The 24,125-nt window shown below is 44.1% G+C and overlaps 1 protein-coding gene across 1 annotated transcript; it reads right to left on the bottom strand.

The window, feature by feature from the left end:
• Positions 1 to 396: 396 nt before the first annotated feature.
• Positions 397 to 19,432, bottom strand: LOC140076612 (oocyte zinc finger protein XlCOF7.1-like). Its single transcript, XM_072123216.1, has 6 exons — positions 19,405 to 19,432; positions 9,351 to 9,449; positions 3,689 to 3,748; positions 3,471 to 3,597; positions 2,620 to 2,718; positions 397 to 1,437 (listed from the first exon to the last, which is right to left on the bottom strand). Exons 2-6 carry the CDS (start codon positions 9,447 to 9,449, stop codon positions 485 to 487), a joined length of 1,338 nt encoding a protein of 445 aa, XP_071979317.1. The 5' UTR covers positions 19,405 to 19,432; the 3' UTR covers positions 397 to 484.
• Positions 19,433 to 24,125: the final 4,693 nt, after the last annotated feature.

Here is a 24,125-nt window from a genome sequence, read left to right as displayed (position 1 = left end):
GTCATTTTTACATTCAGTATTGCATAGGCTACTGGAACCTGTCACCAGGAATGTGATTTTTAGCAGGATCATTTCATTTTATATAAGTTTATTTCACATTACCTGGCTTCCTACCAGCAGCATGCGGTGAGTCCCGATCGGGGAGTGCACTGCAGTCTGTATCATTCTTTTCTCTAAAGTTTCCTTTAATTATCTGAAAGGGTTTTCACTTAACATAATCACTAAATGGAGAAGCAACACACAGCCTTGCCAGTTTATTTAACCAAGATTTGTCGAGGTTCAAGCTTTGGACTCCCCAGTGATCGGACACCTATCACTAGCTAAAAAGCACTGATCCTGAAAAACCACCTTTGACACATAATAGTAAATGTCAGAAAAACAATTCCACACTGAATCCACAAGGTTAAATATTCTCTTTTATTTCACTTGCATAGTAAAGAAGTCCAAGAAAGATCTCCTGAGTACGTCTTCTATGGGTCCTAACTTATGAAGAGTTTGTCATTGCGTGTGACAATATTTGGCCTTTTCTAGGGTGGGACTGACTGGGTTTCACCTGAGTCTTGTGTGTCCTTTGGTGTATAATAAGAGAAGCCCTGTATCCAAACTGCTTCCCGCAGTCGGGACATCTGTGTGGAGCCTTCACCTCATGTACCTTCTGATGTCTTACCAGACTGTACCCATCAGAGAAGCGTTCTCCACAGTCCTTGCACCGATGAGGCTTTTCTCCTGTGTGAGTCCTTTCATGAACTACAAGACCCGACCTGTATGTGAACCGTCGTCCGCACTCAGAACATTGATGGGGCTTCTCTCCGGTGTGAATTTGCTGATGCACAAGTAGAAGACAACGAAAGTCAAATTTTTGGCCGCATACATCACATCGATAGAACTGATCTTCACGGTGAGTCCTTTGATGTGAGATAAGCTGAGACTTGTAGGAGTAGAAGATGCCACAGTCCCCGCACCAGTAGCAGGTCTCATGTGGCCTCTGGGGTTCCATAAATTGAGAATTATGAGATAAATGTTTTTCACACTTATTGCAACTGAAACACATCTCCCCCGTATGTCTTCTCTTATGTCCCACGAGGCGAGACGTGTCCATGGAACATTGGCCACAATCCTCGCACACATGGGTCATATTTGGAATGTTTGTCCCATTTAGAGTTACATCTTTGGGTGTCTCAGTGATAGAATTTTTATGCTTTTTCTTTTTATGCTTTTTCTTTAATTCATCCTTACTGATGATATTTTTATTTTCTGTCCACGTCTCACATTCCCACTGAGGACACGAAGACATAAGGCTTCCCGTGTCACAGGTGGATGAGGCAAGAGAGGAATTTCCTTCCGGTTTTTCATGAGACGTACTGGTGTCCTCTTCCACAGTTCCCTCTTGTGAGCCGATATGGGAATCTTTGGCAAAGCTCCTCTTTCCTGATTCAACTGTAAAAAAAAAAAAAAAAAAAAAGTGTGCATTAAAAAAAAATGAATGAGAGAAATATATTTGTCATTCTTTAACTGAGCACTGAGCCTAAAGTACAAAGAATGTGAAAAGTGCCAAAATAACACTATGAAATTTGTCCAGAGGTTGAAAAACAGCTCCACAAATGACTACAGGTAGTGTGTGGTATTGCAACTAAGCTCCATTTGTCTCTATAAAGTTGAGCTGCAATACCGACACCAACCATTCTCCGATGTGAAGCTATTTTAGGAAGAAAGCAGCCATGTTTTTCAACAATTCCTTCAAAGTAGTAGTTGTAGTAGTAGTCCTCCTACATTAGTAGTTGTATGGTAGCAGCTTTGGACATGCATGTAACTATTCAATTGGTGCAGAACTGTGATGAATGTGTATATCCCAGGACTGAAACTAATCTTGAAGCATTCTGGTGCACTGGTGTGCAAGACCTCTTCATTGAGCACAACACAACCTCTCCCCTCTCACTGCTGTAGCAGCTTCTGTTTATATACTACAGCAGTTACTCCAGGGGAAGGGCTGTTCAGTGAGATCTCCTCAGAGATATCAGAGTCCAGCTACAAACCTCAAATATTTCCCTTACATCCCCCTAAATCAACTTTGTTTGATATTACCTGGAATCATCTACACATCACCATGTCTCATTCCTCTTCTCAGCATGTCATATGACCAGAGATATAATGTAAGGTCCTTTACTAAGTTAAGTTTGCAACATCTTCCCCATGTATGTATCTGATCACATGGCAGTATCATGGCATGATCAAAGCAGCCTCCACAGACTTCTACTGCTCCCCATCCTCCATGGAGGATGCTGTGATTTCATGTGATCAGATACATACATTGTGTAGACGGTGCAAATGTAACAGGACCATAGATGACATCACCCTGGTCACATGACATGAAGTGGCCAATAATATAACAGAGCTCTTTCTCAGTGTTCCACATAGCTGCATACATGGAGAGGAAGCATTTAGGGATAAGGACAATGCTTTATAATCATAGCTTTTTATTAATGATTTATTTGAGGTGTGTTAATTTGCATGACAGGTTCCCTTTAACAAACCCAAAGAACCTATTCTGTATGTAACCTGTATCCAATTTTGGACATTTTATCATCTTTGTAGGTGATAGAATGACCCCATATAACCAACCTGTACTGGTCTCTTTGCAGAAATTAACAATCCCCGAATCCTTCTCACTCAAATCTTCTTCGCCAAGGAAAACAATATTGAAACTGTTCTTGTATGAACCTACATGAACCGAAAGAAGAAAAAGATTAGCAAAGGATAGTAATATCTTAAGATTGTCACTTCACTGCACTTCATGCAAGAAGCTATAGGGTGAAATCCATCATTGGTTCGAATGCCAACATCAATCATGGAAAATTGTGGCATTTTGCCACGTAAACCGATTTGACTTTGAGCTACTCCGATTGTCTAAGAGACCCTGACCGCTTAGGACACATCCCTCAAAAATTCCTTTTAGGTCTTTCTAATCTTAATTTAAAGGAAATCTACCATCAAAATAAAGTGTGATAAAACAGTGGCACTTTCTCATAGACACCATGACTGTGGTAATCTTCTTATATTTGTTATCCATGGCCTCCTTCCTTCTAAAATAAACTGTTATAATTATGCTAATGAGACAGAAGTGCTCTGGGGGGTATTTCCAAAGCCGCTCCATGCTGTAACTTCAGAGGCTGTTACAAAGGTAACATTACACAGGCAGAGCAGGGGTGGGTGAGACATGTCCTGCTCATTGTTACAGCCTGTAAGCATACAGCACTGAGGAGATCTACTAACCCCCCTCATTAGCATCATTTTAAAAGCTGATTTTAGAAAAAAAAGATAACCAATAAGTAGATTCCCACAGTCATGGTGCCTGGATCTATAAGTAAGTTTCCCAGTTTTATCATGTTGGATTTTGATGATAGAGTCACTTTAAGCACACTGACCTGCAAAAAAAGGCATCAACATTTTTATTATTTATGACATAATATTACCGGAGCATCTGTCCATCGGGATCCCCTCTTCTGTTGCCATATTCGGGTAATGGTCCTTGTGTTCTTCTATATAATCCCATTCTTCCATTGAAAAATAAATTGAGATGTCGCCACATTTTACTGGGATCTGGAAGGAGGACACCCATATACAGATCTGGAACCTTACAGACATGAGACTAATACATCTATATAATATTATAGCTATAAGAATATCTCACATCTCCGGTAAGTAGGTGCATGGACGTGTGGGGAGAATTTTTCTTCACCATCACATATTCCTAGGACAAAAGGTGAGAATATATTACTGATCACCCATACATATAGTAGAACCAGGGCCGGATTAAGGTTGGTGGGGGCCCCTGGGCGCAAAATCTGGTGGAGGCCCCCACTGATTGTAGCGTGCACACACTTCCTGCTGCTCACTATCCACTATCCCCGCAGTAACACCGCTACATACAGCCGCCTCACCCCCAGTAACACCGCTACATACAGCCGCCTCACCCCCAGTAACACAGCTACATACAGCCGCCTCACCCCCAGTAACACAGCTACATGCAGCCGTCTCATCCCCAGTAACACAGCTACATACAGCCGCCTCATCCCCAGTAACACAGCTACATAAAGCCGCCTCACCCCCAGTAACACCGCTACATACAGCCGCCTCACCCCCAGTAACACAGCTACATACAGCCGCCTCACCCCCAGTAACACAGCTACATACAGCCGCCTCGCTCCCAGTAACACAGCTACATACTGCCGATTCGCTCCCAGTAACACAGCTACATACAGCCGCCTCACTCCCAGTAACACAGCTACACACAGCCGCCTCGCCCCCAGTAACACAGCTACAAACAGCCGCCTCACCCCCCGTAACACAGCTACATGCAGCCGTCTCATCCCCAGTAACACAGCTACATACAGCTGTCTCATCCCCAGTAACACCGCTACATACAGCCGCCTCACCCCCAGTAACACCGCTACATACAGCCGCCTCACCCCCAGTAACACAGCTACATACAGCCGCCTCACCCCCAGTAACACAGCTACATACAGCCGCCTCACCCCCAGTAACACAGCTACATGCAGCCGTCTCATCCCCAGTAACACAGCTACATACAGCTGTCTCATCCCCAGTAACACCGCTACATACAGCCGCCTCGCCCCCAGTAACACAGCTACATACAGCCGCCTCGCCCCCAGTAACACAGCGACATACAGCCGCCTCATCCCCAGTAACACAGCTACATAAAGCCGCCTCACCCCCAGTAACACCGCTACATACAGCCGCCTCACCCCCAGTAACACAGCTACATACAGCCGCCTCACCCCCAGTAACACAGCTACATACAGCCGCCTCGCTCCCAGTAACACAGCTACATACTGCCGATTCGCTCCCAGTAACACAGCTACATACAGCCGCCTCACTCCCAGTAACACAGCTACACACAGCCGCCTCGCCCCCAGTAACACAGCTACAAACAGCCGCCTCGCCCCCCGTAACACAGCTACATGCAGCCGTCTCATCCCCAGTAACACAGCTACATACAGCTGTCTCATCCCCAGTAACACCGCTACATACAGCCGCCTCGCCCCCCGTAACACAGCTACATACAGCTGTCTCATCCCCAGTAACACAGCTACATACAGCCGCCTCGTCCCCAGTAACACAGCTACATACAGCCGCCTCACCCCCAGTAACACCGCTACATACAGCCGCCTCACCCCCAGTAACACAGCTACATACAGCCGCCTCACCCCCAGTAACACAGCTACATACAGCCGCCTCACCCCCAGTAACACAGCTACATGCAGCCGTCTCATCCCCAGTAACACAGCTACATGCAGCTGTCTCATCCCCAGTAACACCGCTACATACAGCCGCCTCACCCCCAGTAACACCGCTACATACAGCCGCCTCACCCCCAGTAACACAGCTACATACAGCCACCTCACCCCCAGTAACACAGCTACATACAGCCACCTCACCCCCAGTAACACAGCTACATACAGCCGCCTCATCCCCAGTAACACAGCTACATAAAGCCGCCTCACCCCCAGTAACACCGCTACATACAGCCGCCTCACCCCCAGTAACACAGCTACATACAGCCGCCTCAACCCCAGTAACACAGCTACATACAGCCGCCTCGCTCCCAGTAACACAGCTACATACTGCCGATTCGCTCCCAGTAACACAGCTACATACAGCCGCCTCACTCCCAGTAACACAGCTACACACAGCCGCCTCGCCCCCCAGTAACACATCTTTATATTTACCTTCACCCCTATCAGATATGCAGTCCCATGTAACACACACCTCAGCCTGCACAGCCACACACACACACATTCACTATATAGAGCATATACATACATACCATATACACAGCATATACAAAAACACACATCATATATATACATATATTTAGAGGTGCACCTATATATGTGCATATAAATTTATGCATTTATAAATACAGTAGATGCATATATACCCATATATACACAGTAGATGCATATATACCCATATATACACAGTAGATGCATATATACCCATATATACACAGTAGATGCATATATACCCATATATACACAGTAGATGCATATATACCCATATATACACAGTAGATGCATATATACCCATATATACACAGTAGATGCATATATACCCATATATACACAGTAGATGCATATATACCCATATATACACAGTAGATGCATATATACCCATATATACACAGTAGATGCATATATACCCATATATACACAGTAGATGCATATATACCCATATATACACAGTAGATGCATATATACCCATATATACACAGTAGATGCATATATACCCATATATACACAGTAGATGCAAATATACCCATATATACACAGTAGATGCATATATACCCATATATACACAGTAGATGCATATATACACATATATACACAGTATATACATATTTAGGGCTCATTCACACGGCCGTCTGGCGGGACGTACATGCGGCTGCAAATTTGCGGCCTCATATACGTCCCCATAGAGGGCAATGGCGGCCCGGCAGCGGTACAGTGCCACACATGTGTGGCACCGATCCGCGCCGTACACTGCAAAAAGATAGAGCATGCTCTATCTTTTTGCGAGTGTGCGACCGCGCGACGCTGTTTTCTATGGAGGGAGGAGGGGTCACCTCCTCCTCTCCAGCACACGGTGGTGCCCGCATGTCAGGCATACTGAGTGTGAATGTATCCATACACAGTATATAGAAAAATATACACATTTACACAGTATATACACGTATATACAGTAGATGCATACATACATATATACAGTATATACATATATACAGTAGATGCATACATACATATATACAGTATATACATATATACAGTAGATGCATATATACACATATACACAGTATATACACATATATACAGTAGATGCATATATACACATATACACAGTATATACACATATATACAGTAGATGCATATATACACATATACACAGTATATACACATATATACAGTAGATGCATATATACACAGTATATACACATATATACAGTAAATGCATACATACATATATACAGTATATACATATATACAGTAGATGCATACATACATATATACAGTATATACACATATACAGATATATACAGTAGATGCATACATACATATATACAGTATATACATATATACAGTAGATGAATATATACACCTACACAGTATATACACATATATACAGTAGATGCATACATACATATATACAGTATATACACATATATACAGTAGATGCATACATACATATATACAGTATATACATATATACAGTAGATGCATACATACATATATACAGTATATACTGTACACATATACAGTAGATGAATATATACACCTACACAGTATATACACATATATACAGTAGATGCATACATACATATATACAGTATATACACATATATACAGTAGATGCATACATACATATATACAGTATATACATATATACAGTAGATGCATATATACACATACACACATTTACACAGTATATACACATTTACACAGTATATACACATATATACAGTAGATGCATATATAAACACAAATACATATTTATATACTTACCTTTAAGGGTCACTGGCCAAGGCGTCAGGTGGGTGTTCGAGCCGGTGGGGGGTCTTGCGGGTGCTTGTTCGGCGGGGGGGAGAGGGGATGGGGCGGTCGGACGGTTGCTTGTAAGGCGGGGTGGATGGGGGGATGCATTTTCCAGCGGGTGGAGCTGCGGAGGGCGGGTGCTCTTTCGGGCGTGGGGCGGCGGGGTTGCTTGTTCGGCCGGTGGGCGGCGGTGTTTGCGCGGGTGCTTTTTCCGGCGGGGGCGAGGACGGAGGGAGTTGCGGAGGGCGGGTGCTTTTTGGACGGGGGGCGGTGGGAGTAATAGCTTGCGGAGAGCGGAGTTGCTTGTTCGGGCCGGGGGTGGTGGCTCAGCCATGCAGGTGGGCGTGGAGGCGGTTGACTGTGCTGGGGTCGTGCGGCTCGGCCTTGCAGGGGGGTGGACGGGGAGCGGTAGGCTCGGACATGGAGGCGAATGGGCGGGTGGGGAGGAGGTGACCTATGCCGTGGGGGCGGGAAGATGGAAGTTACCTGTGACGGGGGGCGGCCAGGCTTCAGGGAGGTGGCGGCACAGGAGGGGAACCGCGGGGCTGCAATCTGGTGGGGGCCCCCTGGGGGGGCAAGATGGTGGGGGCCCCGGGGCTCGAGCCCCGGGAGCCCCGCCTATAATCCGGCCCTGAGTAGAACTAGCGCAGCACAGGCATAACTTGTAGGCAGGGTCGCTGATATCAGGGTAGCTGATGTCAGTGTTTGATGTAGGTTACTAAAGTGACTATTTAAGTTACTTGGTGGTCAAGGGGGCAGGGCTGAGCTACTGCTAGTAATCTGAATGAACTAGTAATTGGAACTATACTAGAAAGAACTAGTAAACAAAGTCATTTGGGGCTGATATCAGTGAATTATAGATTTTATTGAACTAGATGACCAATAGATATTCATTAAAATTGAGAAGACATGAATGTAAGGCTGGGCTCTTGGCAAATCTCTCCCTCACTGTAATTTATAGAAATTACACAAGGACATATAAGATGAGCCATAGCAGCATCCTGCAACTGTGATATTACAAGTACCTGCCACATGCTGTGATATGTAGTTCTGATCACCTGACCTCTCCAACTATTGTTAAAAGGGAACCTGTCACCAGGGACCTCATTTTCTAAAGACAGGTGACAGAAGCCCGTTACAGCTGCAGTGCACATCTGCCTTTCTGCTTTCTCTAAGCATTTGCATTACAATATAATTGTGTGTTTTAACTTTCCTTGCAGCCTGACAGAATCCTCTGTGTAGTCCCAAGGATTGGGCTTTGGTTTGGATGCATTTCAAAAAACAACATGTGACTTGTCTATGTCCTTTACAGCTCCTCCCTCCTGCTCCTTCACAGAGCTCACAGCTTTCTGAGCTTGTATTGAGGAGCTGTACAGGGCTGAGAGCTGAGGAGTCTGCAGCACAGACAAGTCAAGTTGTTTTTTTGAAATGAATCGAAACCAAAGCCCAAACCCTGCATTATATTGTAATGCAAATGCTTACAGAAAGCAAAAAGACAGATGTGCAATGCAGCTGTAATGGACTTCTGTAACTTGTCTTTAGTGAAAATGAGTTCCCTGGTGACAGGTTCCCTTTAAACTACAACTCTAGGACAGGTCATGCTGTGAGTTTTAGTTCCAAAAGAGCATCACAGCCTCATATTGTGGGCAACAGCAGAGTAATCTCAATGAAGATAGCACAGGGCATAACCATGATGTGGTTGACATATATGAGAGAGCATGATCATGGAGCAGGGTAAATTACCTCCCCTGTCAGAAGGTAGATGATTCCTAGAGCGTGATTCAGGATTTTTTCCGCCATTTGCTTTTTCATCCTGATCATGGTTTCTTTCTTGACCGACATCTAAGAAAACAGTAGAGACAAATTTAGAAAGACATTGGAGTAACGACCTATTACTTTGCATTGTAAATGTAATATTGTGTATGGCCTAGATAGATTTCAATGGGGCAATAATGTTTCTTCCAGTTCTAGTGCTACATCTACCAACCTTAACTGATTACTGGTACAATGACATATATATTAGCCAGAAGACTGATCTTGCTATCTTATAATGGGGCCTGTATTCCTGGAAATACAAATCTAGTTCTACAATCTTCCCGCCATCAAAACTGTAAAATCTTAAAATTTTTGGGCCATATGATCTGTACATTTCTGCTGTATATAAGCTTCTGGGTTTGGATTAGATCCACACAATGATTATCCCGGAAAATCTTCATTTAGCCACATCTTCTATTTTCAGGTTGGTTATTGTTATGGACATTTATTTTTCTTGAGTGTTCTATAAAACCTTTTTGGAATCTAAACCATTATGTCAATGAGTTTGCAGAATCCTCATTTATCTGGAGGACTGTTTTCAGATCTGACCCATATTTCGCTACATGGGTGTCACATCTTATCAGTTCACCTAATGCTGGGTAAGCCAATGGGGGAACTGTCAGTATCATGCAGGTAAGTGGCTGCAAATTGTATCAGTCATCATATCATCACTGCTATGTGACTCTACATCAAACGTGCAAACAGCAAGAAGTCAATGTCACTTTCTTAAATGTCCAACAACCTATAGGTTTCCAGAAAAACTACAAGTCCCAGCATGCCCACGTACCGTCACCTACGACAATGCATGCTGGGACTTGTAGTCTTCCAATAGCTCCGCAGTCAGGTTCCCTATGACATTATGCAGTGGTCCCGCTGCCCTCCCGTACTCCGGTACTACCCACCCTCCTTCACGAGGATAATATACAACTTGATCCTCTATAATCCAAACAGAAAACAAAACGGAAGCGGAGAAGCGAGTGAGCGCACAGGCTGCTGGGATTTGTTGTATAACGGTTTGTGACTGTATCACCGTTAGACCATCGGGCTACTACACTTCCCAGAATGCTCCGCGCGAGGATGTAGAGCGGCGGCGCGTCACGTGACCCGTGTAAGACCTGCGGCTGTTATGCAGAGCTGGGTCACAGCAGAACCAGGGGAACTGCTCCTTGTGGATTTGTAGTTGAATGTTCCAAATAAACCTTTATTCCCGCAAGGGTCACCAGATTTTACCCCCATTAAACTACTACCTGGTAGATTGTAAAATGTTCTTTTTTGGAATCTCACCAAATACAAAAAAACCTCTCTAAAGTTGTTAAAATGAGCCAAAAAGAGCCATACAAGCGGTCCCCTTATTAAGGACACCCGACTTACAGATGACCCCTAGTTAAAAAAAAAGGACCCTCCACCCACTGTGACCTCTGGTGAAGTCTCTGGATGTTACTATAGCCCCAGGCTGCAATGATCAGCTGTAAGGAGTCCATAATGAAGCTTTATTGATAATCCTTGGTCCCATTACAGCAAAAAAATGTATCTGGATCTACAGTTATAAAATATACAGTTTCGACTTACATAAAAATTCACCTTAAGAACAAACCTATGGGCGCTATCTTGTATGTAACCCAGGGACTGCCTGTATTTTGCTTTGCATATTTTGAGTCAAGTTGCAGGGAGAGTGTCGCTTCAGATGCTTCTATCTTGGGTTCTATACTACCTAGAAAAATGCTATAGGCAGCCTCTAAACTTTACTCCATCTACAGCAAAACATGACTCTTCTCTGCTTCTTTTGTCAGGGTGATGACCTCTAGTCGTTTTTAGTAGTGCGTTTTCCGATCGGAAAAAACGCATGTGTTAAAAAATGTGTATTGGGAAATTGTAAAGGTTTTCATCATGCAAACAATAAGGTTAATTGGTCGTAATGAGAACACCCCTTAAGGTGACCATGTGTTTAATGGTTAAGAGTTTGTCTTTCTATATTTCTTTTCTCTTGATTCCATCAGATAGAAGTATCAGGCAGGCCATGGCTTGCAATAAAAGTGCAGTACGTGTCGGGGGGCGTGACCGGATGTTGAAGGGAACAGACGTGTCCCACTGAGCGCTCCACTACCCGGGGCAAATCTGAATTAAATTAGCGGGCCAACGCTCACCCACACATGGGAGGACGACGGGGGCAGCCGACACGCCTTTCGAGGAGCCAGGAGAGGCCGGGGACGCCGCATTCCGCGGCGGATTTCTTTAAAAATATATAGTACCAACAAGAGGGATGTAGCACAACCAAATAATGAATGAGCCAATGCACTATGAATTAACCAGAAGTGCAACAAGAGGAAGAATGCATTCAAAAGGCTCGAGTGGAATACAAAAGTGAATCAAAGTTTATTTCAAAAAGTCACTATCAAATAAACATGACAGACAATCAAAGAACAAGACATTTAAAATCAGTTAAAAATAGCTATATACAAAAATTCATACAGTCACCCGGTGCGGTAGACTGTACACACCCTGCTAACCAACACTAGGTAAGTGATACCAGACCTGCCTGACTGTTCAATAATGAGAGCTATATTGCTGGATGCCCAAAGAAACACAGTATCAACAAGTCGCTGTATAGATGCCAAAAAGAGGTACACTAGATAAACCTAAAGACCCTTGTAAAGGCAAATGACGGTATTGCTACAGGGTAAGCGGTCTGACAAGGGCAGCAGGAGGATGGAAAATATAGGTACCCAGATAAAGAGTCAGCGGTAAGCTGTAGAGCAGTCAGGAAAGGTTCCGGTGGTCAGGGGTGGCGGGCTCCCCACGCGTTTCGTCGTGTATGAACGACTTCCTCAGGGGTATGTGGCCCATGAGTAGTGAAGCTCACCTTATATGCAGTCCCTGTAATAGACGAAGTGCCAATGGTGGCGTCCTCCCGCACAGTCGGCGCAAGACCGGAAGTAAGTATGAGTCACCGGAAGTGACGTATGTAGTGACGGCACAGAGCCGAAAGTGGATACAGTTCGCCGAGGATACCATATGCGCATGCGCAGCCCCGGCCGGGGACTTTATTTGCACAGGTAACGCTGTGACTCATCAAGACAACAGAATGTGATTTGAAAGATCACATTACAATGCCAGAAGTACAAAAAACAAAAAAAACCCAATCTATAAAGAAATCTACATATGTATATATATCAGGAACTCAATGGATTGTTAGGGTCAACCATCGGCATTTAAGCGATATATAAGAAAAAGGCAGGAGGAGAAATAGGGAACTGCAAGAATAGGCGAGCAAGAGATAAGTGATCAAAATTCATGTATTCAATGAGCATCTGTCAATACGACGCTTTAAAAAGTATAAGCAGATTAGTCTTCATAGATTTCTTTAAAAAAAGAGCGGTGGAAGTCCCGGCGCCGCGATCCAAGATGGCGCCCGCAACTCAGAGCGGTGAGCAGGCACCCTCCCCCTCTCCCCTGCAGCAGCGCTTACCATGCGCTTCCTACTGTGAGGCCCTGCTGAGCCCGATTGTGGGGGGGAAGACACCACCATGCCCCCCCACAGCCCCCCTGCCAGCAGAGGCACAATATACATCTAGTAAGTGCCCTGGCAATATAGAGGGGGGTTCTCCTGAACTGCGCCCAGGAGATAAACAAAGCTCCCAGCCGTCTATACCGCAGGGGGGTGACCCGGCTCACCGGAGGTCTCCAGCCCCCTCCCTTACACCCCCTACACCAGGTCCAACTTTCACAGTGGAGGGTATGGAGACGATTGCCCCAGCCATAGAATGGACCTCACTTGCACACCAGCCTTCCATGCCGTCCTCACCCTCTCTATCTCAAGGGGAAGATGAAAGAAACTCTCCAGGAATTGCAGCTGTCAGGGAAACGCTTAATAATGTCCTATTGGCATGCTCACCACAGCTGCCTCCTGATTTACACAAGAGCTGTAGTCCACCATCTACGCCTCAAGTATTATCGCCTATCCCTCTATCCTCCTTGTCTCAGCTGTCTCCACCTCTCCAAGACCCACTTTGGCTCTATATCCAACAAATGCCCACTAAAAAGGACTTTAGAGAGCTGATTGATGAAGTCAAGGAAACCTGCAGGCAAGAAATTGCAGCAGTTCATAAAGATGTACAGCAGGTGGCGCAAAGAGTGGACACACTGGAAGATGATCATAACGCTGCCCGGGCAGTAATCTCGACCTTACAACATCAAATGACTGAGCAAGCTTCAACTATTAGGGATCTGAAACGCCATGTAGAAGATCTTGACAACAGGGGACGCCGGCACAACATTAGAATACGGGGCATTCCAGAACAGCAAGGCGAAGAGAACATACATGGTTACCTGCAACGGCTGTTTAATATGATCCTGGATAGACCACCGGAGACTCCATTAAAAATGGACAGAGCTCATAGGGCACTTCGCCCGAAAACAAGCGGTCCCCCTAGGGATGTTATTTGTCATATTACTGACTTTGAGACCAAGGAGGAAATTATGAAACGCTCTCGACAACTCAAATCAGTATCTTTCCTTGGCTCTCGGCTCCAACTATTTCAAGATCTCTCTTGGATTACGCTCCAACAACGCAGAGCCATCAAACCTCTTCTGGACATGCTACGAGATAAAGGAATACCATACCGCTGGGGGTTCCCTTTCAGCTTGACGGCTAGAAAAGATGGATTCTCTGCCACCCTCCGCTTCCCGGAGGACCTGCAGGACTTCTGCGAGACCTTCCAGATTGACCCGCCTGACCTCCCTGATTGGCCTCAGCAGCCAGCGACACCAATGTTGTCTCCAACTTGGCAACCAGCCCATCCACCTAAGAAGAAGCAGAAAGCCCCGGACCGAAGGCCTCCAACGGGGCGATAAGTATCTATGTCGATGTTTCTCTTTGACCTATTCGCTATGCCTTGATCTGTTAGTATGGGTATATTTCAAATGTATGGTGGGTTAAATGTATCGTATACTAGGATCTTTTGTGTATATTTCTTAACCAATATATACCTCCTTACTTTCTTTGACCTCCCCTCTGCTTAAATGGTCCCCAGCTAGGCCCTTATCATAAGGCCCGGGTGAAACTCAGTGGTTAAAGATAGATTATTCTATACTATGTTGACAATCGGTTGTGATTTTCCCCCCGAAGTGAATCCTCCTGACAGTCTTCGCTCCTTCGCTGAGGAGCTGACATTCCTCTTGTGCTTTGTTACTGTTTTAGGGAGGATTCGCAGCGAGAATGGCAGTAGGCCTCCCTCGCTATTCACACTTTTTGTTCTTATGTTGTTCTTAATTGAAAGTTGTTATTTGATTTTAAGGTACATCCATGGATCCCTCTATAGGTTGTTCTCCAGTGCCCATAAGCGTAGAGTGGAAACAGTATTCGGCTGGGTTCCCCCGGGAGACCCCATAGCCGAGTTTCCATCTGCTCTACTTTTCATTTACAAAGCTCACAGGCCTCACTACTTTGAAAATGGTTAAAGTCTTCTCTCTAAACGTGAAAGGCCTTAACTCAGATGCCAAGAGGCGACTAGCACTTAAAGAAATAAGACACGCTAAAGCTGATATAGTCTTCCTCCAAGAGACACATTTTACAGCATCAGGATCCTTCCATTTCGCTAAACATTGGTTCCCAATAGCCTATATGGCACATGCACCCACAAAAAAGAAAGCGGGAGTAGCTATACTGATATCCAGCCAATGTCCCTTCCAAATAGTGGATAGTGAGGTTGACCCCCAAGGTCGCTTCATTATTCTTAGGGGTACCATATGTGATCTCAATGTAACCCTATGCAATGTTTATGCCCCCAATAACCGTCAGGTGCCCTTCCTTGTTAAGGTTCTCTCCAAATTATACTCGACCCAGAATGAAGTACTCTTACTAGGGGGTGATTTCAATACTATTTTTTCAGACACTGCGGATCGCCTGACCCTTCCTGCACGTTCAACGCCACAGAGTGTGAAATCACTTGCATTACGTTTCCGTCAATTAATTCGTAAGCACTCCCTGTATGACCTATGGCGGGTAAATAATCCTACCGCCAAAGAGTACACCTTCTATTCCCAGCCTCATAGAACTCATTCTAGGATTGATTATTTTTTTGGTAATTACCCTGCCCTAAAAGCCATGCATTTGGCAACTATAGGCCACATTACATGGTCTGATCACGCCCCAGTCGTCGTAGATATACAACTGGAAGATGCCCTTTCTAAAACAACGCACTGGCGGCTAAATGATACACTTTTAACGTCAGTGCCTTCCAGGGAAACCTTGCGGACAGTCTTGGTTAATTATTTTAAAGAGAACACCCCAACAGCACCTTCGGTCCCGATTTTATGGGAAGCACATAAGACGGTCTTTAGAGGAGAGGCAATATCACTGGCTTCTAAATTAAAGAGAGATAGACTTTTGAATTACTCTAAGTTTAAACAGCAATTACGCCAAGCGGAGAGGGATTACACGTCTCACCCCACACATTCTCTACTTAGGAAGATCTTGGTGCTCCGCTCGAGAATAAGAGAGCTAGACCTGTTAGATGTCGAACGCATGATCAAATTCTCCAAACGTAGGTTTTACGAATTTGGGAATAAAGCGCACACGATGCTGGCTCGCCAGCTACGAAATAAGATGGTTAACCAGACACCTTATCACATTAAAGATAGAAGCGGCACCCTACACTATCATCCCGCTAAGATTGCTGAGCTTTTTCACTCTTATTATTCTAGCCTCTATTCATTGCCATCCACACTACCTTCGTCATCCCCTGAACGGCGAATAAAACTAGATCAATATCTCTCCCAGTGTTCTCTACCCCGTCTAACTACAGAGGCCCTAACCCAATTAAACAGAGTGGTGACGCCGGAGGAGATAGAGGAAGTGGTAGGAGATTTGCCGGGAAATAAGGCCCCAGGCCCGGACGGATTTACGTACCTCTACTACAAGACTTTTCTGCCACTTCTTCTGCCTCACATGGTGGAATTATTCAACAAATTTCTTAAAGGCGAGGCGATCCCCCAAACAATGTTGACGTCACATATTACAGTTATCCCTAAGCAAGGCAAGGACCCTTCAGAATGCTCCAGCTATAGGCCCATTAGCTTATTAAATACAGATCTTAAGATCTTTACTAAGCTTCTAGCTAGCAGATTAAGTGAATGGCTCCCGCACCTGGTACATAAGGACCAAGTGGGGTTTGTCCGGTATAGACAGGCAGGCGATAACACTCGCCGCACCATTGATCTGATAGATCTGGTGCAGAAAACCAAATCAGAAGCCTTAGTGTTGAGTCTAGATGCTGAAAAGGCATTTGACCGATTAAATTGGCATTACATGTTTCGGACATTAACACACTTTGGTTTCCGCGGACCATTTCTGAACGCCCTGTCTAATCTCTATTCTTTCCCTACAGCGCAAATTAGACTACCGCATGCCCATTCAAATTCCCTGACAATTAATAATGGTACTCGTCAAGGCTGTCCTCTATCCCCTTTATTATATGTTTTAAGCATTGAGCCCTTAGCAGCACGCATCAGAAACAACCCAGACATTAAGGGCATTGAGGTACGGGACAAGCAGTTCAAAATAGCTCTGTTTGCGGATGATGTGCTCCTCACTATCACTGACCCCCTCATGTCACTCCCGAACCTAAACACTGAAATCGAGGAATATAGTAATGTCTCTGGATACAAAATTAACCAGACTAAATCAGAGGCATTGCCAGTGCATCTATCCCCCACATTATTAAGCTCTTTAGAGGACAACTTTCATTATACTTGGAACTTGACCTCCATAAAATACCTGGGGATAAAACTTACCGCATCATATAACTCGCTATACAAAGAAAACTTCCCCTCCTTAATTCAAGATGTGAGGAAGCAGCTACAAAGCTGGCGTACTCTAAACCTCTCTATGCTAGGTAAAATAGCGGCTATAAAAATGTCAATACTTCCCAGATTTTTATATCTTTTTGAAACTCTCCCAGTGAGGGTGCCAGTTAGCACTCTGAGGCAAATCCAATCACTGTTCTTGGATTTTATATGGAACTCCAAGAGACATAGGATTTCAAAAACAGTCTTAACAGCACCTAAGTCACGAGGGGGTCTGGGACTACCTGATATAGCGGTGTATTATTATGCTACTCATCTAAGACACATAGTATCCTGGACTTCACTGGCGGCCTTCAATAAGTGGACAGAAATTGAGAAGCTCTGGTTAGCTCCCGCTCATCCCGCTGCATTGATATGGGGGCCACCATTGGAAATTCCTACACATTCCCTTTTAGGTCCCATAGCGTTTACTAGAGAGGTTTGGAAAAGATGTCGCATCAGATATTCTCTTGCTACTTTGAAGTCGCCTCTTACCCCGTTTCTATATACACCGGGTCTACCCCAAAGTCTCAAACCAGACTTTGTAAATTTTTGGAGGCCGATGAAAATTTTCCAGATTAGGGACCTGACACACCCAACTACCAAGAACCTCCTTAAGCTATCAGACCTCAGCAGTGCATCTGATCAGTTTGCCCCCGCCGCAACTACGTACCCACAGATCTACCAATATTGTATATCTATACTACAATCTCCCATAATACCGGATCTTACAGAATTTGAGCGGATCTGTCTTAGGGGTTCGGCGTCTAGAGGACTTATCTCAGATTTATACGTCTTGCTCATGGCCCAGACATACCCGAATTCAGATAAACATGCGTACATGACTAAATGGGAGGACTGGCTGGGTAAGACACTTTCGATATTGGATTGGAAAAAGATATGGGATAAGGCCCCGAAAGGTTCTTTGTCCACTATATACAAAGAAAACCAGTATAAAATCTTGATGCATTGGTACCACACCCCGGCGCTTTTACACAAAATGGATCCAAACATCCCAGATATCTGCTGGAGGTGCAAAGCCCCAGACGCCACCCTATACCACATCTTTTGGGAATGTGGGGCTATTCAACCTTTTTGGGACAAGGTTCGATTAGTAATAGAAAGGGTACTAGAGATAAGTTTGTGTAGAGACCCAATTGTGTTTTTGCTAGGGCTTCCTCCCCCGGAGATGGGTAAAATGCAGTCAAAACTGCTCCTCCATATTCTGTGTGCTGCAAAGACCCTGATCTCGTTGCACTGGAGACGTCCTGCACCGCCCTCAATGCTAGATCTTTATTCCCGCATTAGGCATATACGAACTCTAGAACATATGACTGCCTCGCTGCACGAAAATTCGGACAAGTTCCTCAAAATTTGGTCCCCTTGGGATACTATTGGAGACAACCTACCTATGGTTTAGCTACTAGAATCTTAATTTAGGAATGGGATCCATGGATATAGTATGTTCTGTTTTGTGTTGACATTTAATGTGTTGATAAGTTGGACCTTTGGTCCCTTCTTACTTTTTTTCTTTATACTTCTCTTACATAAAGTAACGCAGCAAAAGAGATTGAGCTCGAATGAAAGACTTTATTCTTTTTCACATAAGAACTGGACTTTGCTCCTTACTCTCCTGCTATTTAGTGAGTCATTTAAAGCTGCCTGTTTTATTCGACTTCTACACCACCTACAAGAGGTCCTGCGTGACCTAACTATTACTTTATGTATTGATGTGCGGTATATGCTTATACCAATCTGGTAATACTATGTTTTATTGATTGAACATGATTGTTTGTAACTCTTCTTTTGGAAAAATAAAAATGTAAGTTGAAAAAAAAAAAAAAAAAGTGCAGTACGTGTCAACACCGTTGGGTTCTTTCTATCCAAAGCGGCTCCGAATTCTGTGATCATTTCTTCTCATATCTTAATAGTGGCTAAAACTTAGGATTTTTTTTTTTTATAAGAGTCTAAATAACGACACAGATTATAGAAGAGTGTAGTGGAAACAGAATGCAGGAGGTGATTTGAAGGTCTTCCAAGTATGGGAGGGAAGCTTCCGTCAAGCTTACATAATTTGGCATCACAGAAGCGTGTGTGAACTAAGCCTATGAGTAATATGAATGATAAAACAAAACATCACCAGCCCAGAAGTGAAAGTTGATGTTCCATGCAGGATGCCCAACAATCTAATATACACTCACCGGCCACTTTATTAGGTGCACCTGTCCAACTGCTCATTAACACTTAATTTCTAACCAGCCAATCACATGGCGGCAACTCAGTGCATTTAGGCATGTAGACATGGTCAAGACAATCTCCTGCAGTTCAAACCGAGCATCAGTATGGGGAAGAAAGGTGATTTGATGCCTTTGAACGTGGCATGGTTGTTGGTGCCAGAAGGGCTGGTCTGAGTATTTCAGAAACTGCTGATCTACTGGGATTTTCACGCACAACCATCTCTAGGGTTTACAGAGAATGGTCCGAAAAGAAAAAAACATCCAGTGAGCAGCAGTCCCGGGGGGTTGAAATGCCTTGTTGATGCCAGAGGTCAGAGGAGAATGGTCAGACTGGTTCGAGCTGATAGAAAGGCAACAGTGACTCAAATCACCACCCGTTACAACCAAGGTAGGCAGAAGAGCATCTCTGAACGCACAGTACGTTGAACTTTGAGGCAGATGGGCTACAGCAGCAGAAGACCACACCGGGTGCCACTCCTTTCAGCTAAGAACAGGAAACTGAGGCTACAATTTGCACAAGCTCATCGAAATTGGACAGTAGAAGATTGGAAAAACGTTGCCTGGTCTGATGAGTCTCGATTTCTGCTGCGACATTCGCATGGTAGGGTCAGAATTTGGCGTCAACAACATGAAAGCATGGATCCATCCTGCCTTGTATCAACGGTTCAGGCTGGTGGTGGTGGTGTCATGGTGTGGGGAATATTTTTTTGGCACTCTTTGGGCCCCTTGGTACCAATTGAGCATCGTTGCAACGCCACAGCCTACCTGAGTATTGTTGCTGACCATGTCCATCCCTTTATGACCACAATGTACCCTGTAACATCTGATGGCTTCTTTCAGCAGGATAAAGCGCCATGTCATAAAGCTGGAATCATCTCAGACTGGTTTCTTGAACATGACAATGAGGTCACTGTACTCAAATGGCCTCCACAGTCACCAGATCTCAATCCAATAGAGCATCTTTGGGATGTGGTGGAACGGGAGATACACATCATGGATGTGCAGCCGACAAATCTGCGGCAACTGTGTGATGCCATCATGTCAATATGGACCAAAATCTCTGAGGAGCTTCCAGCACCTTGTGGAATCTATGCCACGAAGAATTGAGGCAGTTCTGAAGGCAAAAGGAGGTCCAACCCGTTACTAGCATGGTGTACCTAATAAAGTGGCCGGTGAGTGTAAATGACCCATGTATAAGTCATCAATCCTTAAGTCCCAGAATAAAAATTATAGGGGTCATCCCCTGTCAGCAAATAATTGATACGGTGTCTGTGAGGAAAAGTTTTCTAAAAAGTTTTCTAGATCTCTGCTTGCTGTCCTTCTATAGAAAACTTCACTGTTTACTTCCAGTTGATAGAACTCAGTCCATGGTCCTGTGATGGACATGCAGGACTGAGTTCACCTTGTGCACCTGTATGACATCACACGACCGGGCATATAACGAGCCGCGCACCTGTGTAACATCACATGACCAGGGATATTACGAGCTGTACACCTGTGTTACATCACATGACCAGTGATATAATGAGACCTGCACCTCTGTGGCATCACATGACCAGTGATATGAGACGTGCACCTGTGTGACATCACATGACAAGGGATATAATGAGCCGTGCAGCTGTATGACATCACATGACCAGGCATATAACGAGCCGCACACCTGTGTAACATCACATGACCAGGGATATAATGAGCCCTGCACCTGTGTGACATCACATGACAAGGGATATTACGAGCTGTAAACCTGTGTTACATCACATGACCAGTGATATAATGAGCTTGCACCTGTGTAACATCACATGACCAGGGATATAATGAGACCTGCACCTGTGTGACATCACATGACCAGTGATATAATGAGACGTCCACCTGTGTGACATCACATGACCAGTGATATATAATGATCCATTCACCTGTGAAACATCACCTGACAAGGGATATAATGAGCCGTGCAGCTGCATGACATCACATGACCAGGGATATAACAAGCAGAGCACCTGTGTGACATCACATGACCAGTGATATAATGAGTCGGGCACCTGTGTGACAGCACATGACCAGTGATATATAATGATCCATTCACCTGTGAAACATCACATGACCAGGGATCGGTGTTTATACACTGGAAGTAAATATAGAAGCTTCCTATAGAATGACAGCAAGCAGAGATCTAGAAAACTGTAAAGAATTGATACAGAACGTATATTGAAAACTTTTCCTTACAGAAACAATATCAATTATTTGCTGAATGTGGAAATCCCTCAAAGGGGTTTTCCCACAAAGCAATTTTGGATCGCGCATAACTTAGTGATTGGTGGAGGTCTCAGTGATGGGGCCCCCACAGATGACGAGAATGGGATGTACCCCTGTCGCAGGCTACGCAGGCTGCCCTGTTTATCTCTGTGGAGCCAAGGGGCCCCCACCGATCAGCAAGTTAGATCCTATCCTGTGGATAGCACCTACGTAACTTGCTTTGTGGGAAAATCTCTTTATGGCTGGCAGCACACGTGGCATTTTGAACCCGTTTTTGGGCCGTTTTGAAGAAGTCTGTTAAAAAAACGCATGCGTTTTTGACCGGTTTTAAGTATTATATTAATTAAAACTGGTCATAAAACGCATGCATTTTTAAATGGACTGCTTAAAAACGACCCAAAAAACGGGTTCATAAAGCCACGTGTGCCGCCGGCCTAAAGGTTGCATGTACAGTATGTGGCAGCTAAACCCAGCAACTAGTTGGAATAATTATGGTGGAAAGCAGCTAAAGTTTCCAAGATTTTTTTAAATCTAAATATATGCAGAGGATTTTTCCCACAACATTTTTGAAACAAAAAGATGATAAAAGTTACATTTAGTAACACCAAATGTCCACGTTACCCAAATAATTCCACCTTTATGTGATTGCCTGTCCTAGAATTCAATAATTTTTTAAATTTTAATCATTTCAAAGATCCATACATTTTTTAATATTTCTTACAAGATCGATAATATGTGAACCTGGCCATGTCCAGCCAGATGTTGAGAATTCACAGTCACACAAGGAAAGTTACATCATCATCTCTAACAACAAGCCATCAGACCTTTCCCTATTTGCAATAGTAAATTAAAGAATTAGTTCCCATCTGTTAGCATTGCCTACAGATGACAGGAAAATGTCTACACGGCTGGTAACATAATTGTGACTTACCCGCAGCATCGCCAGCCAATGCTGAATATTACTACACATACGGCTTTTGATCCTGAACCGATTCCCCGATCATGAGAATTTTACTTTTATCGCTCTCTAAATTATCATATTGGCAAAAAAAATCTATAAACCACTCATTGGTCCCTATGGGCAACTAAAGTTCTCTAGAAGTAGAGAAATGTCGAAGTATATATTGAAATGATGAACCTGTCATCAGGAAGGTTATTTTTACATGATGACAGGTTCTAAAAGCCTCTGTCGAATTGCGTTCGAAAATGTCTTTGTCATGCATCTGAATAATTACAAAGATTTTTAATTTTTTTTTTTTTACATCACCTACTCCCTGCCAGCAGTGTGTGGCGAGTCCTGAGGGGCTGTTTAAATGGCACAAGTTTTCTCAATGCCTCCTCCACTCCTCCTCACTCATTGCCCCCCACTCCCTCGGCCTCTCCCCTGCTCCCACTTACTTCAGCACTTCTCATTTTCAACTGCCCCTTTCCCTTGGGACTCGCCACATACTGCTGGCAGGGAGCAGGTGATGTTAAAAAAAATTAAAAATCTGTGTAATTATTCAGATGCACGACAAAGACCTTTTTGAAGGCAATATGACAGGCGGTCCCCTACTTAAGGACACGCGACTTACAGACGACCCCTAGTTAAAGACGGACCCCTCTGCCCACTGTGACCTCCGGGGAAGCTCTCTGGATGTTACTATAGTCCCAGACTGCAATGATCAGCTGTAAGGTGTCTGTAATGAAGCTTTATTGATAATCCTTGGTCCAATTACAGGAAAAAAAATTGAAACTCCAATTGTAACTGGGGCAAAAAAATTTTTTGTCTGGATCTACAGTTTCGACTTGCATACAAATTCACATTAAGAACCAACCTATGGAACCTATCTTTACCGTAACCCAGTAACTGCCTGCAATGTTAAAGAAACAATTAAAAACACTGGATTTATTCACATGACCCGAAAAGGCATTTTTAATCATACAAAAATAACCTTCCTGATGACAGTTTCCCTTTAAAGATGCCACATCTTTATGAAGATCTTCATTGGAGAAGAGACACTCAAAATCTTCTCAGGTAAAGAAGGAGAGGGTCCCTTCTGTTGGCTTTCCGTTCTGCAGTTTATGGACCTTTGAAGGATTCTGGAAGGGCTCTTGTATTCATATGTGCATCAAGTTAACAGGGTGTTGTGTATCAGGGGGGGGGGGGTTGGCAAAAGGGAATAGCTGTAGGTCGACAGCTATTGAAGATAAATGGGCATCTAAAATAGGAACACAATGTCAGATGTACATACAACTCAATTTTTTATTCTAAACCGGTATATGAATAACTAAAGAAAAATTATATCTGATGTACAGTTTCTACTTAAAACATCTACGTTTATTAGACTTTTGCCCCATAACGCATGAGCCTTGCTCATTAGATTTGAGA

Source organism: Engystomops pustulosus, chromosome 9, assembly GCF_040894005.1.
Source record: "Engystomops pustulosus chromosome 9, aEngPut4.maternal, whole genome shotgun sequence".
Taxonomy (NCBI): Eukaryota; Metazoa; Chordata; class Amphibia; order Anura; family Leptodactylidae; genus Engystomops; species Engystomops pustulosus.
This window is presented reverse-complemented; position numbering and strand designations above follow the sequence as displayed.

Bases quoted from the DNA above. Each gene is read 5' to 3' on its own strand.
- LOC140076612 (XM_072123216.1), bottom strand. From the start codon at position 9,449: ATGTCGGTCAAGAAAGAAACCATGATCAGGATGAAAAAGCAAATGGCG. The intron at 3,598-3,688 runs GTGAGATATTCT...TCCTCCTTCCAG, and splicing joins TGCACCTACTTACCGGAGAT to ATCCCAGTAAAATGTGGCGA. The intron at 1,438-2,619 runs GTTGGTTATATG...TTTTTTTTACAG, and splicing joins CTGCAAAGAGACCAGTACAG to TTGAATCAGGAAAGAGGAGC.